This window comes from Pteropus vampyrus, unplaced genomic scaffold (assembly GCF_000151845.1).
Source record: "Pteropus vampyrus isolate Shadow unplaced genomic scaffold, Pvam_2.0 Scaffold44, whole genome shotgun sequence".
Taxonomy (NCBI): Eukaryota; Metazoa; Chordata; class Mammalia; order Chiroptera; family Pteropodidae; genus Pteropus; species Pteropus vampyrus.
The window spans coordinates 114-14,042 of record NW_011888825.1 but is presented as its reverse complement, the minus strand read 5'-3'; the positions used below and the strand labels follow the sequence as shown (position 1 = coordinate 14,042).

The 13,929-nt window shown below is 49.2% G+C and overlaps 2 protein-coding genes and 1 pseudogene across 6 annotated transcripts; 2 read left to right on the top strand and 1 right to left on the bottom strand.

Annotated features, from left to right (window-relative positions):
• Positions 1–99: 99 nt before the first annotated feature.
• On the bottom strand, positions 100–7,154 carry ELP5 (elongator acetyltransferase complex subunit 5). 5 transcript variants are annotated; one of them, XM_023529856.1, is made up of 9 exons: positions 6,955–7,154; positions 5,637–5,748; positions 5,417–5,477; positions 5,253–5,333; positions 3,372–3,592; positions 1,880–2,061; positions 1,350–1,445; positions 1,119–1,219; positions 100–478 (listed from the first exon to the last, which is right to left on the bottom strand). In XM_023529856.1, exons 2-9 carry the CDS (start codon positions 5,680–5,682, stop codon positions 364–366), a joined length of 903 nt encoding a protein of 300 aa, XP_023385624.1. In that variant the 5' UTR covers positions 5,683–5,748; positions 6,955–7,154; the 3' UTR covers positions 100–363. The 5 variants fall into 5 exon arrangements, with proteins under 5 accessions (XP_023385624.1, XP_011357105.2, XP_023385625.1 ...); XM_011358803.2 differs by lacking the exon at positions 6,955–7,154 and adding an exon at positions 5,891–6,034; XM_023529857.1 differs by lacking the exon at positions 6,955–7,154 and adding an exon at positions 5,852–6,008.
• Positions 2,977–3,092, top strand: LOC111738946 (annotated as a pseudogene).
• Positions 6,234–12,450, top strand: CTDNEP1 (CTD nuclear envelope phosphatase 1). The gene is made up of 8 exons (XM_011358804.2): positions 6,234–7,021; positions 9,606–9,672; positions 9,768–9,886; positions 10,082–10,153; positions 10,559–10,675; positions 10,901–11,012; positions 11,431–11,515; positions 11,819–12,450. The coding sequence occupies exons 1-8, from the start codon at positions 6,920–6,922 to the stop codon at positions 11,877–11,879; spliced, it is 735 nt and encodes a 244-aa protein (XP_011357106.1). The 5' UTR covers positions 6,234–6,919; the 3' UTR covers positions 11,880–12,450.
• The last annotated feature ends 1,479 nt before the right edge of the window (positions 12,451–13,929 follow it).

Here is a 13,929-nt window from a genome sequence, read left to right as displayed (position 1 = left end):
GACTACTGACTTAAAAAGACTTAGGTGCTTGGTCATCCTCATTCATGCCCACCCTCCAGTCCCTTCCACTCCCAACTCTTGCTTAAATAGCTACTAGAGTTTCTTTTTTAATAAAAAATACTTTATTAGGCTTAGGGGAGGTGTTTCCCAGTCTCTCACCTTCCCCTTCACCCCCATCTCATTTTTGTCCTGATTAGGTGATACTCCCTGGCTCATGGGTCATAGGGCAGGGCCTCCACAGACAATGGGAACAAAAATGGGGCAGAGACAGGGCAAGGTCAATGGGAACAATAGAAAGATGGTTATGGATCCAAGGTCTCCCCACAACCCTCCAAACACAGTCTAGTTAAATTTAATGGCTAGTCAAATATCTAGGTCATCATCTGGGTCCTCTTGGTCCAGGTCATCATAAACATCTGGTTCGTAAAAGATGTAGCTGGTAGCCTGGCCCAAACCAGGACACAGCAGAGCCTGCTGTCTGAGGAAAGAGAAGGGGAGAATTGGTGCTGGTGAGTAGGATAACAAGGTTACTGTCTGGATACCTTCTATTTGGTGAATGTGATTCTCTTTGTCTTCCATGTTTTCTTGGTTTAAGTCCCTTTCTCTGATCTGGTGTAGTTAGTACTGAAGCACCATTTGGTACTGGAATAGATACTCTTATACAACTGTCCTAATACTCTAAGTTCTAAGCCACTTGAGGGCAAGGATTCTGCCAGTCTTGCTTCATCCACCCACACACTGGAAACAGAACAGGCATCTATTAAATCCTTATTAACCTTCCTCTGCCCTCTCCATCTAGCTTCTTTTCCTCCTAGCACCAATGCCTAAAGATAGGGCCACTCCCCAGGGTCTGGTCTGACTCAGCCTAGGCCCAGATTGCTCCGAGGACAACTCTGGAGCTGAGACCCAAGGCTCAAATGGAGAGAAAAGAGACAAAGGCCCTTTGCCATTGTTGGGGTATGGGTGGATAGAGAACCACTCCCCAGACCTGGCTCCGGAGATGGACTTCAGACCCTATAAAGCCTGAAAGGTTAATCAATAACCTGTTGTCACCCCACCTCTCAGGCTCAGATGCTAGGCTCTACTCAGGAATCTGGGCAGACAGGCCCCAACCTTACTTTTCAGAGCTGAACTGGAATGGCAGGGTCAGGCTATCTTTGGCTTCTTTCTCTTTCTTGGACAGGTGAAGATTAAAGGTCAAATGAGTTGTGGGATCCACCTGTAGGTACAAAGGATGCTGCCACTCTGCCCCATCCCTGGAATCGCTAACCCCACCCCCAACCTCAGCCGTTTTTATTTTTGGCAGACCCCAACTTGTCCCTCGTTCTGGCCCTGGCACTTTTAGATACCTGGAGTGTGTGAGGATGTGAGTGGGGCTGGGAAGCTAGAGGAGGACCTCCTTGGAGATCCAGACTGAAGTCAGGCAGAATGGAGAACCACTGAGTCTGGGGGGAAAAAAAAGAAGAGTAGTAAAGTTTTTTCCCATCTTACAGAACAAACCAGAGAGAACTAAAAACCTAACACCTCCAGCCCCCAATCACCTATGTAACTGGCTGCTTTCAGCTCTTGCTGTCTACCTCTTCTTACCCCTCCTTCAAACCTCTCTATATGGACTTGTTCCTTCTCTCTCCTAGTAACTACTTTCCTCCTTTTCCATTTCCTGGAAGGCAGTGTTTTTCATTGGTTAAGTTCACAGGGTTCAAGTTTCCTAGGTTGCAAAAATGAGGATAAAATACTCTACCTTACAAGGTTAGCTATGAAGATTAAATGAGGGAAATAATGAAATGATGAAAGCACAGAAAAGTGTTCATCACATCAGCTTTTTTATTGCTCTTCCTCTTTGTCTGACCCCCAACTCTAGTCTCTGGGTGCTTCTCACCTTATGGGTTGGGTGCTGTTGGGGCCTCCGATAGAGGATGTGAGCTGAGGCCTGGCCCGCTGTACCGCTCAGAGTCACCTCTGTCTGAGCAAGGCTGCTCAATGCTCCCACGGGGCCTGGGCCATGAAGCTCTTCATGTAGCAGGCCTAGCACACGTACCTGCTCTACTGGGAAGCTGTCACCTGGAGAGGGACACGAAACGTAGGGCATAAAGGGCAATAGATAACATTCAGAGTGAAAGCCTGGGATCAAATAGTGAGGAGGAAAAGAGACCCACATTCCATCACAGCTGTTAACAATCCTGACTGCCTTTGGCCAGTTTTATGACCCTACTTTGAGCCTCTTTCATGTACTTTAATGTACTTTCTTATTTCAACGTAAATCTGATCAAGGAACCACTCTATAATCCTCAGGAGCTACTCATGGCCTTCAAGATGGAATTGACACTTTCATCTTTGGTTCCTGCTTCATCTCTTAGGTACCGAATTAACCTGGAGATTTTAGAACTTGCCAAGATCCCAGTCAGTGTCTTTGATCCCTCCCCTTTGGGGAGCATTTACAGAGTGTCAGGCACTGCACTAAACTCTTTTGCTAAAGTCGGCATTTTTAGGTTGAACCATACAAAATTGTGCATATTTGACATTTGACCATATCTGAACTACAAAAACAGCAATTCCACACTTTTACAAAGGGAACTAAAACACTGAGAGATCAAGTACCTTAATACTAAGCTGGGTATCTGACTCCAAAACCTCTGCCAGTATTCACAGTATACTTCAGGGCTAGTCCTAGTACTGCTGGCCTAGCCAAGTTTGCCTGGGTGACCCCTCTGCTCTCCAAGACAGTTCCTTCCTTAAGGTACTTTGTATATGCTCTTTTATCATGGCCCGTTTCAGAATATCTTGTAGCTGCTTGTTTGTCTGTATCCTTTATGGGACTTTGAGCTCCTGGAAGACAAGGACCTGACTACAGTTAGTCTTTATTTTCTCATTATCTAAAATTTTATCTGGGATGTGGTTCTGTAGTGTAGCGGTTAGCACGTCTGCTTTACACGCACAAGGTCCTGGGTTCACGCCCCAGTGGAGTCACAGTCCATGGTCTACGGCCATGCCACCCCGAACAAGCCCGATGTCTGATCTTGGAAGCTAAGCAGGGTCAGGCCTGGTTAGTACTTGGATGGGAGACCACCTAGGAAGACCAGGTGCTGTAGGCATAAATAATAATAAAATAAATAAAATTGTATCTGACACACTATATGTGTTTAATATTCGTTGAATGAATGAATGAAATGGATGCGTAAAAAAGAACTTGGAAAAGAAAAAAGTGATTGTTAGGTGGCATTACAGAAAAGTCAAGAACTAGTATTAAGGTTGAAAAGATGGATGAAGGTCCACTTGGACATCCCTGATATGTTTTTTCTTAGCTTGGAAAAGGGCACGTTCTTTGGCAGGGGGAGATGTATGAGGAGATGGGCTTCAGGGGGGAGTCTCACCAGGGCTTGAGTCCTGACGGTTTAGAGCATGCAGTGTCTGGCAGAGTGTGGTGCAGGGAAGGTGAAGCAGCAGCCAGCTAAGTGAATCAAGAGCAACGGTGACAGGACGAGGATCTGTCTTCCTGCACATGGCTCTCAAGACTCCCAGGGGCCCCCCAGGAAAGGCTTCCCCAGTCTTTGACCAGTTGAGGGGGTCTCTGTAGAGGTCATGGTAAACCAGCCTGCAAAAGGAAAATAAAACGCAACATAATACTGTTCTATCCCCCTAATTTTGAAATTCATCCTGTGATCTTTATGGCTGTTTTCTTGATTTTCACTAACATCCTAAAACCAGTGAAAGGTTAATTACTGAGAGGTAGAATATAGTGACTGAAAATACAGACTTTGGCATCAGATAGCCCTGAGTTCCAGTCTAGATATGTTACTTGCCTGAGATCACCTAACTGATAAAATTACTTAATCTCTCTGAGTCAGTTTCTTTATTTGTAAAATAGGGATACCAAGTTGATATTTAGCACAGTGCTTCAGACAGATTAAATACTTGATAAATGTTAGCTACCATCACTATCAAATATTTCCTGAATGGTGGCTAAAGTGTATCATTCTTTGGATGGATAAAGAGAAAAACATGAGATGAGGTTCCAGTCTGTAGAACAGCTTAGAGAAGGTCAAGAATTAAATCATGTGCTACTAACTACAGATAAAATATCGATTCAGGAAAGGGAGACTGGAGTGGGCTAGAAACCCCAGGAATGCTTCATGTGGCATAACTTGCTTCTCTTGTGAATGCCGTCTTAACATATAGCATCACCTCTATCACAATGGCTGACACAAAAATAGGGCTCAACAGACAGATGTAACCTACTGTTATTAGCCAAGCAGCTACCCAGACCAAGAAATAGTCTTTCTTAACCAAGCAACATAGGTGAGTTCAGGGACCTCCTGATCTGGATGCTACCCCACATCAGTCTAAAAGTCTTGGAACTCTACCTACTAAAGTTCTTTTATATTTGTTCCAAACTCTCCATCCCTGCTGTCACTCCCTTAAGTCAGGCCTCTGTCACCTCCTACCATTATTCTCTAAGATTCCTAATAACAAGGATCATGTTTGCTTCATTCACTACTGTATCTCCAGTGCCTAGCACAGCATCTGGTTCACAATTGGTGCTCAGTACATTTCCATCAGAAGTGAACCTGGATTACTGCAATAGTCTTCCTAGTTGGTCTACCTATCTTCCAGCTGCTCGCTGCCAACCCATTCTCCATATCATGGTCACTGAATCTAACAGGAATGTTATCACTCCTCTCCCAATTTTCAAATGACACTCCATTGCCTTTACAATAATATCTAAACTCCTTTTTGTACTCTACTCTGTAAGACCTTTTACTATCTGGTATCTTTTTATCTGTCTGATCTCAGGAAGCTCTTCCACCTTCCAGGAAGCTCTTCCGCCTTCCTATACTTCCCTAACTTTGCATATGCTGTTCTCTGCTTGTAGGACAAGTCCCTCAGTAGCTTGCAGTTAACCATTGATACAAGTTTGGAATCCATGTCTGAATTAAGCATAACCAGATTCCAAATAACTCAAAACACAACATATTTATTCCTCTTCTCCAGTACAGCTGCTAGTGCTAAACTGAACTGTTGGCCTTTTAATACCCTCTCTCTCTCTCTTAACTTCTGTAGTCTCTGCTTTGATTCTCCAGATACTAACCATTCCTTATTCCTCTTACTGATTCCCGCCTCCTGAAAGATGCATATACATTAATTCAACGAATAAGTAGCTGCTACTACATGTCAGGTTCTGCGCTTGTTGCTGTAAGAGTTCCTTAGCAATAGAGGTTCCACATTCAATTAACTCTCTTCCAAGTTGTACTTACTGGCTGTTGATACTGGCGTCAAAACCTTCACGAAACTCTTCCTCGCTCACTTCACACCCCAGGATGTGGACCTGCTCCCCACTGAAGCACATGAGGCAGAGTGTCAAAGAGTGGGGCCCGACTTCCTTCCCGGGTAGGACGGGGAGACGCTGCAGAATACTCACCACAATACAGATTTCTTGATAAGTGCCTTCAAGAGACTACGCCCCTCCCACTGCACAGAGTCTGAGGAGAGCGAGGGACGGATAAACAGCGTGAGAACACTAACTTTTCTGCCTACACGAACCTGTCGAACCACCATCCCGAGCCTGTGACCCATGGTCCTTCCTTCCCATTTCAGTCTCTTGAGCCCGACTCCGAAGCCCTTGTGCTTGTGACCCTTACCCCGAAGCAGCAACAGGCCGCCAACAGCCAACAGCGACTCCAACATCTCCTACTGGCGTCTGGTTCCTTCTCCGACGCCCTCTGATAGCGTCATGGCCCGCTGTCCCGCCCCCTGCAGGTGAAAGGGTCGGGACATCCATTATTCCTCCCACTACTAAAACCTGGCAGTCTGGAATGAGAGGTGATTAATGTTCAATATTCCCAGGGGTGCTCACGCGGACGGGCCCCTCCCGACCCCTGGCGCAAAGACGTACGGACGACGCTCCTCTCTACATTTTTATCGAGACTAGGGCGGGAAGAGCGGTTGAGGCGGTTGAGGGGGAAGTGGCTGCACGAGCCCGTCTGACGGCCGGAACTCGGGGGCAAGTGATGTCACTCCGTCACGTTCACCCTATTCCAGGCGGGGCCTGCTTCGCCCTAGGCCCCGCCCCACCGCCACCTTCCGCGCGTGCGCGGTACTGTGGCCTTGTTCGGGGCACACTCCGCTTTCTTTAGCCCCACCCGCAGAGACCGAGTAGCGGGGGAACATTACTCCCGGTGAAGCGAATACACGTCACCACCGGAAGCAGTGTCAGAGGGGAAGAGGAGGGGGGAAGAAGGGAGGAGGGATCCCCTGGGGCGGTAAAATGGCGCCTGTCAGAGTGGGAAACCCAGCTGCAGAGACTGCAGCTCCAATCCTCAGCGGCTAAGACGCCCCCGACCTCGGGGAGGGGGAGGCCGCTCTGGTTCAGCCATCCGCGCCCTTCGGCTCCCCCTCCCCCAACCCCTCTTTCCGCGTTCCTTCGCACGGCCGGCTCATTCGCCGCTGCCGCCGCAGCCCTTCGCGCGCCTTTGCCCCCCGCCCTCCCCTTTCCCGCGGGCAGCCCCCTAGCGCGCCTGCGCAGCGGGCCACCCTCCTCTTCCCCCTTCCCCTCCCCCTTCTCCCTAGCCCCCTCCCCCACTGCCCCTTCCCCCAATTCTCCATCCCCTTCCCTCTTGGTCTCGGAGGACCCCGTCCAAGCCCGACCTATCTCGGCCCGCAACCCCCGCGAGACCGTCGGTGCCACTCCCTGCCCATGTGGGCCCCTTCGGTCTGCCCACGCCTGTACCCCAGCTCCCGGTTCGGCTGGGCTTTCCCCTCGCCGGGGGTGGCTTTTTGAGCCGCCCGCTTGGTGCCCCTCTCTGCAGCCTCTCCTGCCACTCGGGGCCCCCGTTCCCCCTCCCGGCGGCGGGGGGCTGCCCCCGGGGGGCTGGCGGAGTTGGGCCGCGGGGGCCCCGGGGCCGGCGGTGCCGGGGTCATCGGGATGATGCGGACGCAGTGTCTGCTGGGGTTACGCACGTTCGTGGCCTTCGCCGCCAAGCTTTGGAGCTTCTTCATTTATCTTTTGCGGAGGCAGATCCGCACGGTGAGCCTGGAGGGGCGCTGGTGGTGGTGGTGGGGACGTCTGTCAGCGGCGTTCACGGGTTTTTGGAAAGTGTCGGGCCTCAGGGCCTAGAAACAGTCCTGGCGGCGACTTCTTCCCCTAGAGAACTAGGGCACCTTTAACTGGGCATGGGATGGGATCGGGAGGAGGGAGACCCTTGTAGTAGAACCAAGATTGGGTGGGGTGACCTAGACAGACAGGATTTTGCAACTCTTGGGGGCTAGGGTGGTGGGTGGGGCGCTCTGAAGAAAGCCGAAGTTGTTACTAAAGAAACGGAGAGAAGGGGAACACCTGTTTGATGGCAGCAGATCTACTGATGTGGGCTTGTGAAAGACTGATGTTAGTCCCTCCATGTGTATTTGGTCTTATAAAAGGGGAGAGACAGGCCTATGTGTCAAGATGAGGGTCAGTGGGAGGGCATATGTGACAGACAAGGATGGGAACTTGGGAAAAGCCCTGAGTGTGAAGGAGAAACTCCTGCGGTTTGCATTAAGGGAACTCTTCCAAAAAGGCCCTAAAAACTTAATACTGTGAGTGTGTGTATCTGGATTTATTGAGACCCTGTGACTAAGATGCTTTTATGTTGGGCTTCTTTAGTTGTGGAAGGGAGCACATCAAAGTTTGGGTGGCCCTATCAGAGGAAGATGTTTGTAAGTTGTAGGCTTGAATCTGAGGGCACGCTCCTTTCTCCAGGACATCCTAGCATTCATTATGAGGGATACTGTAGTCAGTGAAGACTATGTCCATGTACTCAAGTATCTCTGGGTTTCCTCCCATATAACTTTTTTCCAAGGTCAAGGCTCCTTAAGGCTAACATCGTTTAATGAATGGTCTCTTGTATTCTCATCATCACTGGGGAGAATCCTCTGAAGGAGTCTAGGGAGAATTCAGTGAGCTAGGTGCAGAGGTTCTCAGGTCTGTACTCTTTGGCATACCTCAGTAAAACTTGAAAAAATAAAACCAGGTAGGGGTTGCCTAGGTCAAGGAATTTACAGAAAGCGCTGGGTGGTAGTGGTGGTGGACTTAATGCCTTGGGAGAATGGGCCTGGCCTTTTACCATTCCACTTCTTCCACTTCATGATTTAGGGTAAGGATTGTTCTGGGTGGTCATGGTTGTAGTTAGGGCTCTTTACCTGAGATAAGAGTTAGGAGCCAAGAAGAATTTGAGGTCAGAGATGCTGAGATGTGTGTGGGGCTGTCTCCTGGGATTTTTACTTGTTAGCGTCCATCCTCTATCTGGCCTTGCTCCGAGCATCCCACCTTCTCCCTCCAGCACATCACTTTTCTGTTCTGGGTCCAGGGAATAGTGCTCCAGCCCATCCAGAGGCTCGTTGCTCTCCTCTGGGTGGCACTGACCCCACAGCCTTTTGTCTTCTCTTCCTTTCCAATCTGGTTTCTCCCCCAACCCCACCCTTTCTGGCAGATGCTTGAAGCATTCCCTACATGCCCAGCATGTGCAACCCGAGATAGCACGGCAGGACACCAGAGCTGTTGCAGCCCTCATCCTGGCCCAGGGAGAAAAAAAGGGCAGGTGCCTTGGAATTAGGGGGAGAGGGCCCTTTGGTTTGCTAGGGGAAACCTGGTTCTGATGAGGCTCAGAGCTTAGGGATGGACTGAAGAGCATTTGTCTGTGCCTTAGAAGAAAAGACTAGAAGAGGGAATTGGCAGGCTTTGCATGGCGGAGATCCGAGTGTTAGAAATAGGAGCCTCTAGAGAAGGCTTGGAGAAGCTGAAAGGCTGAGGTGGTGATGTCCTTGTCCCTTCTTAACCTCCACAGCCCTTACTTCACTCTGGCCTTCCCCACACCCTATCAGTCGGCGTGATGGGTGGGGCTTTCCAGTGTTCTCTGTCTTGCCCTGGGTACCAGGAAAGGGAAGCTGTTCAGAGGGCTGAAGTTCTTTGCAACTTGTGACTTGGATCTTAGAGACAGGAATGGACAGGTGGCTGGTTAAAATAGGCCTGATGGCCCCCAGCCAGAGGAACTTAGGTGACCTGACAACCCTTGGATTCCCTCATCCTCTATTCCCTTTAGGGACCCAAGGACCTTCCTTCTTGACTCCTAGTCAGTGTCCACTAAGGAATCTGAGGCTCTCAGTTACCAGCGGGATGGGAGTGGGGAGGGCTGTGCACTTCATTCAGTATAGCAGGATAATATCATAGTTAAGAGGGTAGGTTCTTGCATCAGACTGTGTGAGTGAAATCCTAGATTCACCACTTCATCGATTCTAATATTTCCTGACCACCCCTGTTACAGTGTTCTAGGAATACAGCCGTGATGGAGACAAAACTCACGCTCTCATAGAGTTTTCATTCAAATTGAGGGGACAAACAACTAAATAATTTCTAGCTGTGTGGCCTTAGGCAAAGTATTTAACCTCTTTAATCCTCAGTTTCTTTATTCTTAAAACAAATATTATTATTATTGTTGTTTTGTTGTTGTTTGGAGAAATAAAATAATCCTAAATCACTTACATTGTGCCCAACATATGGTAAATGTACATGTGCTACCTATTGTTCCTGAGGAAGATTTTCTTGCCAGGTGTTTTATTCTCTCTCTTGTTCTTAGGTAATTCAGTACCAAACTGTTCGATATGATATCCTTCCTTTATCTCCTGTGTCCCGGAATCGACTAGGTGAGTATGCTGGCTGGGAAGACTCTTTTAAGTTGAAATAGGGTTCAGGGTCTGACCTGGAGGTTGGTTGGTGTTATCCCTTCGTTGTGGTTTAGGCCAGGTGAAGAGGAAGATACTGGTGCTGGATCTGGATGAGACACTTATTCACTCCCATCATGATGGGGTCCTGAGGCCCACAGTCCGGCCTGGAACACCTCCTGACTTCATTCTCAAGGTGTGTGGGGGTGGAATGGTTATGTCTATTATTCTGCTTAGACTGGGACTCCCTTGCTCAATCTCAGAATGTGTCATCCCCAAACTCATCCCCTGGCATCCCTGGAGGGAAGCAGGCAGTGGGAAGGTGGGGAATGTCCTTTAGGCCTTCTTGTAGTTCTCAGGACTTCCCCAGCCCTTCCCTATTTCCCTACAGGTGGTAATAGACAAACATCCCGTCCGATTTTTTGTACATAAGAGACCCCATGTGGATTTCTTCTTAGAAGTGGTGAGTTTGTGAAAGCCAAAAGGAGCTCTGTGATGAAGGAATGGTTTTTAGGCTCTGAGATTTTAGAGGATTTGGAGGAAGTAAGGGGTGAGGAGAAATGGGTAAGTGCAATTTTTGAGAGGGGAGGTTGTGGAATATTTGGAGAATGGCTTTTCATGATTTGGGTTCATTTGTTTTGCCGATACAATTCTATTCTTCCACAAGCTTCTTGCATTTCTGAATCTTAAGGGTATATGGTGTCTAAAACTCCTGAGTTTGGGGGCATTCAGAATTTTGTGTCCTCAGACACATTTGATATTGCTGAAAGTCCTGAAGGACAAGGCTGGAATCCTAGTGAATGGGAACTATATATCTAAACAAATGATCACCTTTTCTGATACTTCTCTCTCCCCCTACCTATTTCAGGTGAGCCAGTGGTACGAGCTGGTAGTGTTCACAGCAAGCATGGAGATTTATGGCTCTGCTGTGGCAGATAAACTGGACAACAGCAGAAGCATTCTCAAGAGGAGATACTACAGACAGGTAAGGGGCTAGAATCTAGGTCTAAGAGTGAAGCTCAGGAGGCAGGCTACCAGGGAGTGATTTTAGTTTGAGGCAATTGCCCTGGAATGGGAACTTCTGGGCTTGTAGGGGAGGTATACTGCACAATCCCTTTTGTGGGAGTTGGCTGCTCATGGTGTTGGGATTGGGGAGACAGTCACAGAGGGGTGAGTCTCCTTTTGATGCCCAGCATACCCTGCCTTCCAGCACTGCACTTTGGAATTGGGCAGCTACATCAAGGACCTCTCTGTGGTCCACAGTGACCTCTCCAGCATTGTGATCCTGGATAACTCCCCAGGGGCTTATAGGAGCCATCCAGGTATGGGGGAAGGTGGTGAGTCTGGCATGACCAGGAAGTGGTTCTGAGGAGGTATTTTGAATACATGGAGCTGGGATGCTTTCATTTACTGTAGGTCAGGATGCAAGCTGTTTCTCTTTTCACTGAGACCTTCCCTCCCCCACATGTCCATTTCATAAATCAGATTTCTCATAGCAGATTTGCTCCAGCTGATACAATGGCAATAAATTTGACTAGAAGCCTCACACTAGTATGAGATACAGTGATTGACAATTTTATTTTGGAAGTTAAATCAGGAAGGTTTTTATCTAAGTTACTGAGTTTTGGTGGGGGATGGTGATGAGGTATATATTTTAATGATCCCTACTCCCAAAGAAAAGAAAAAAATACCCTGTCTCTCTTGAATCCTTTCTTATATGCATTTTTTCACTCAACCTAGATAATGCCATCCCTATCAAATCCTGGTTCAGTGACCCCAGTGACACTGCCCTTCTCAACCTGCTTCCCATGCTGGATGCCCTCAGGTAAGGGAAGCTAGACACTTAGATTTCTGAGGATCAAGGAGGAGGTGGGGGAATCCCAAGGGAGAATAAAAGTTTGTCCTGTTTTACTTATTTATTTCTCTTCCCTTAAGAATTTGGCATTTGAACCCATGTCTTCTTACACTAAAAGGTCATTACTTTTAGCCACTGGGTTTTGGGCAAACTGAACATCATGTGAAAATGGTGATCATTTCTGCCCTACGACTCTAGTGAGGCTGCCTCACACTAGTGTTGTGGGGCTATCAACTATGAGGACTCTACCAATGCAAGTTATTGTCATCCCAGGTTCACCGCTGATGTTCGTTCTGTGCTGAGCCGAAACCTTCACCAACATAGGCTCTGGTGACAGCTGCTCCCCCTCCACCTGAGTTGGGGTGGGGGGGAAAGGGAGGGTGAGCCCTTGGGATGCAGTCTGATGCCCTGTCCAATGGTGAGGACTGCCTGGGCAGGGTCTGCCCCTCCCTCCCCTCTCTGCCCTGGGAGCCCTGCACTCCATATGGAGTCTGGATGGACACATGGGCCAGACTCTGAAGCAGCCTCACTCTAACTTCGTGTTTGAACTCCCTGGAAACCCCAGACTGGGACATAAGCGGAGGCTTAAGAGAGCCGAAACAGTGTCTGTGGTGGAGAGACAGGACTGGCCAGTGAGAAAGACGTTCGGTAATCTGGGAGGCTGAGAGAGAAGCCAAGCCAGCTTTGTTGTGATTTGATTTTTTAAAAACTCTTGTACAAAACTGATCTAATTCTTCACTCCAAGGGCTGGGCTGTGGGTGGGATACTGGGATTTGGGCCACTGGATTTTCCCCAAACTTGTCCCCCCATTTTCCTTTTTTTCCCAGATTCCATCAGACCTGTAACCAGCTTCCTCTTTTTTTTTTTCCCTCTCTTAAACCATGCATTATAACTTTGAAACCAAAGCTGCCCTAGGTCCTTCTCTGGGGTTCTGGGAAATAAGGGAGGGATCTTTGTTCACATCCATCTTGTCCCCTAGATAGACGGGAGAGACTGCTATTGGGCCCGTGGGGTAGGAGGATAAGATGGTGTTGGCTTGTTAGGGATGGACTAGTGAACATCGACGTCACATGCTTTGGCATGAAGGGTCTTAGTGACAGAGTGGGCGACCCTGCGGATAGTGAAAGTACAGCTACATGTCCTGAGGGAACTTGAGCTTGAGAGCAGTAGGGCACATAAGTATGATAGAAGGAACCTGTATGCCAGAAAAGGCAAATAGCTGGAGAAACGCCGGGCTGGGGGGTACCCACATAGTCAAGCTAAGCCGGCGCTGCCCCCCGGCGGCCAGGCCAACGTTCCTCCGAGCTCCAGCTGCGGCGAGCTCCACCTTCCGGAAGCCGGCTCTATTTCCTCGCATCTGCCACGTGACGATCCGCCCTTCTCTGTGATCACATGATTTCTTTGACAAAAATAATTGTATTCTTCCGCGCTGACATAGTCCCTAACCTTTCAGACCTTTACAGTCCTTATTGGTCCACTCATATCTGGTACCCAAGCGTTCTGTGCGTCTGTCCAAACATATATTTCGTTTCTGCCCTCCTTTATTGCCGAAGACCACCTCTTCCGCTTGGGCACTACTTTGTTTTGGTGTCAACGGCCGCCTTCAGCGTACCAACACGTTTTGTGAATAGCTACCTTTGTAATTATCTTCAATTTTTATCTTGTACGTTATGTCTGAAAAGAGTTTTTAGAGAACTGAGGGTCATTATGATTACTATCTCCTAGCTTCTTTTCACCCCCAGCTTCGTGGGGGAAAGTCGAAAAATGAGTTTTCGGTTATTTTCGACAGTACCAAAAGCCAACTACATTTGCTACGATTCCTGCGTAGCCCACAAGTTGATTCCAAAGCAATTACGCTGATGGCGTGGCGGGGTGGTGGCGGTCAGGGAGGCTGCGCTAGTGGAGTAATGTAGCAGGAGGGGCGGCCCTTGATGGGCGAGGGCGGGGTTGGTGAATACGGAAGTGGCGCAAGTCCTGGGATCGCTCCGCTGAATCCGCCCGCGCGTCGCTGCCGTCGCCGCTGCCCCAAGTCCCGGCCCCCCCTCCCCCCCGGGTTCCCTCAGCCCAGCCCGGTCCAACCTGGTTCCCGGGAGGATGAAGTTCGTATATAAAGAGGAGCATCCGTTCGAGAAGCGCCGCTCTGAGGGCGAGAAGATCCGAAAGAAATACCCGGACCGGGTCCCGGTAAGGACAGCGGCCAGGGCAGAGGGTGTGGGGCGCTGGCGCTGGCGCTGGCGCTGACTCCGACGCAACAGCCTGAGCTTGGGTCCGGGACAGGCAGCATGGGCATCTGGCTGCCGGCTGTGGCGGGGTTGAGAACAAGCCTGAAACTGCTGTCTCGGGGACCGGAGGTGAAAGGAGTGGGGTAGCAGTGGTAGCTGGGG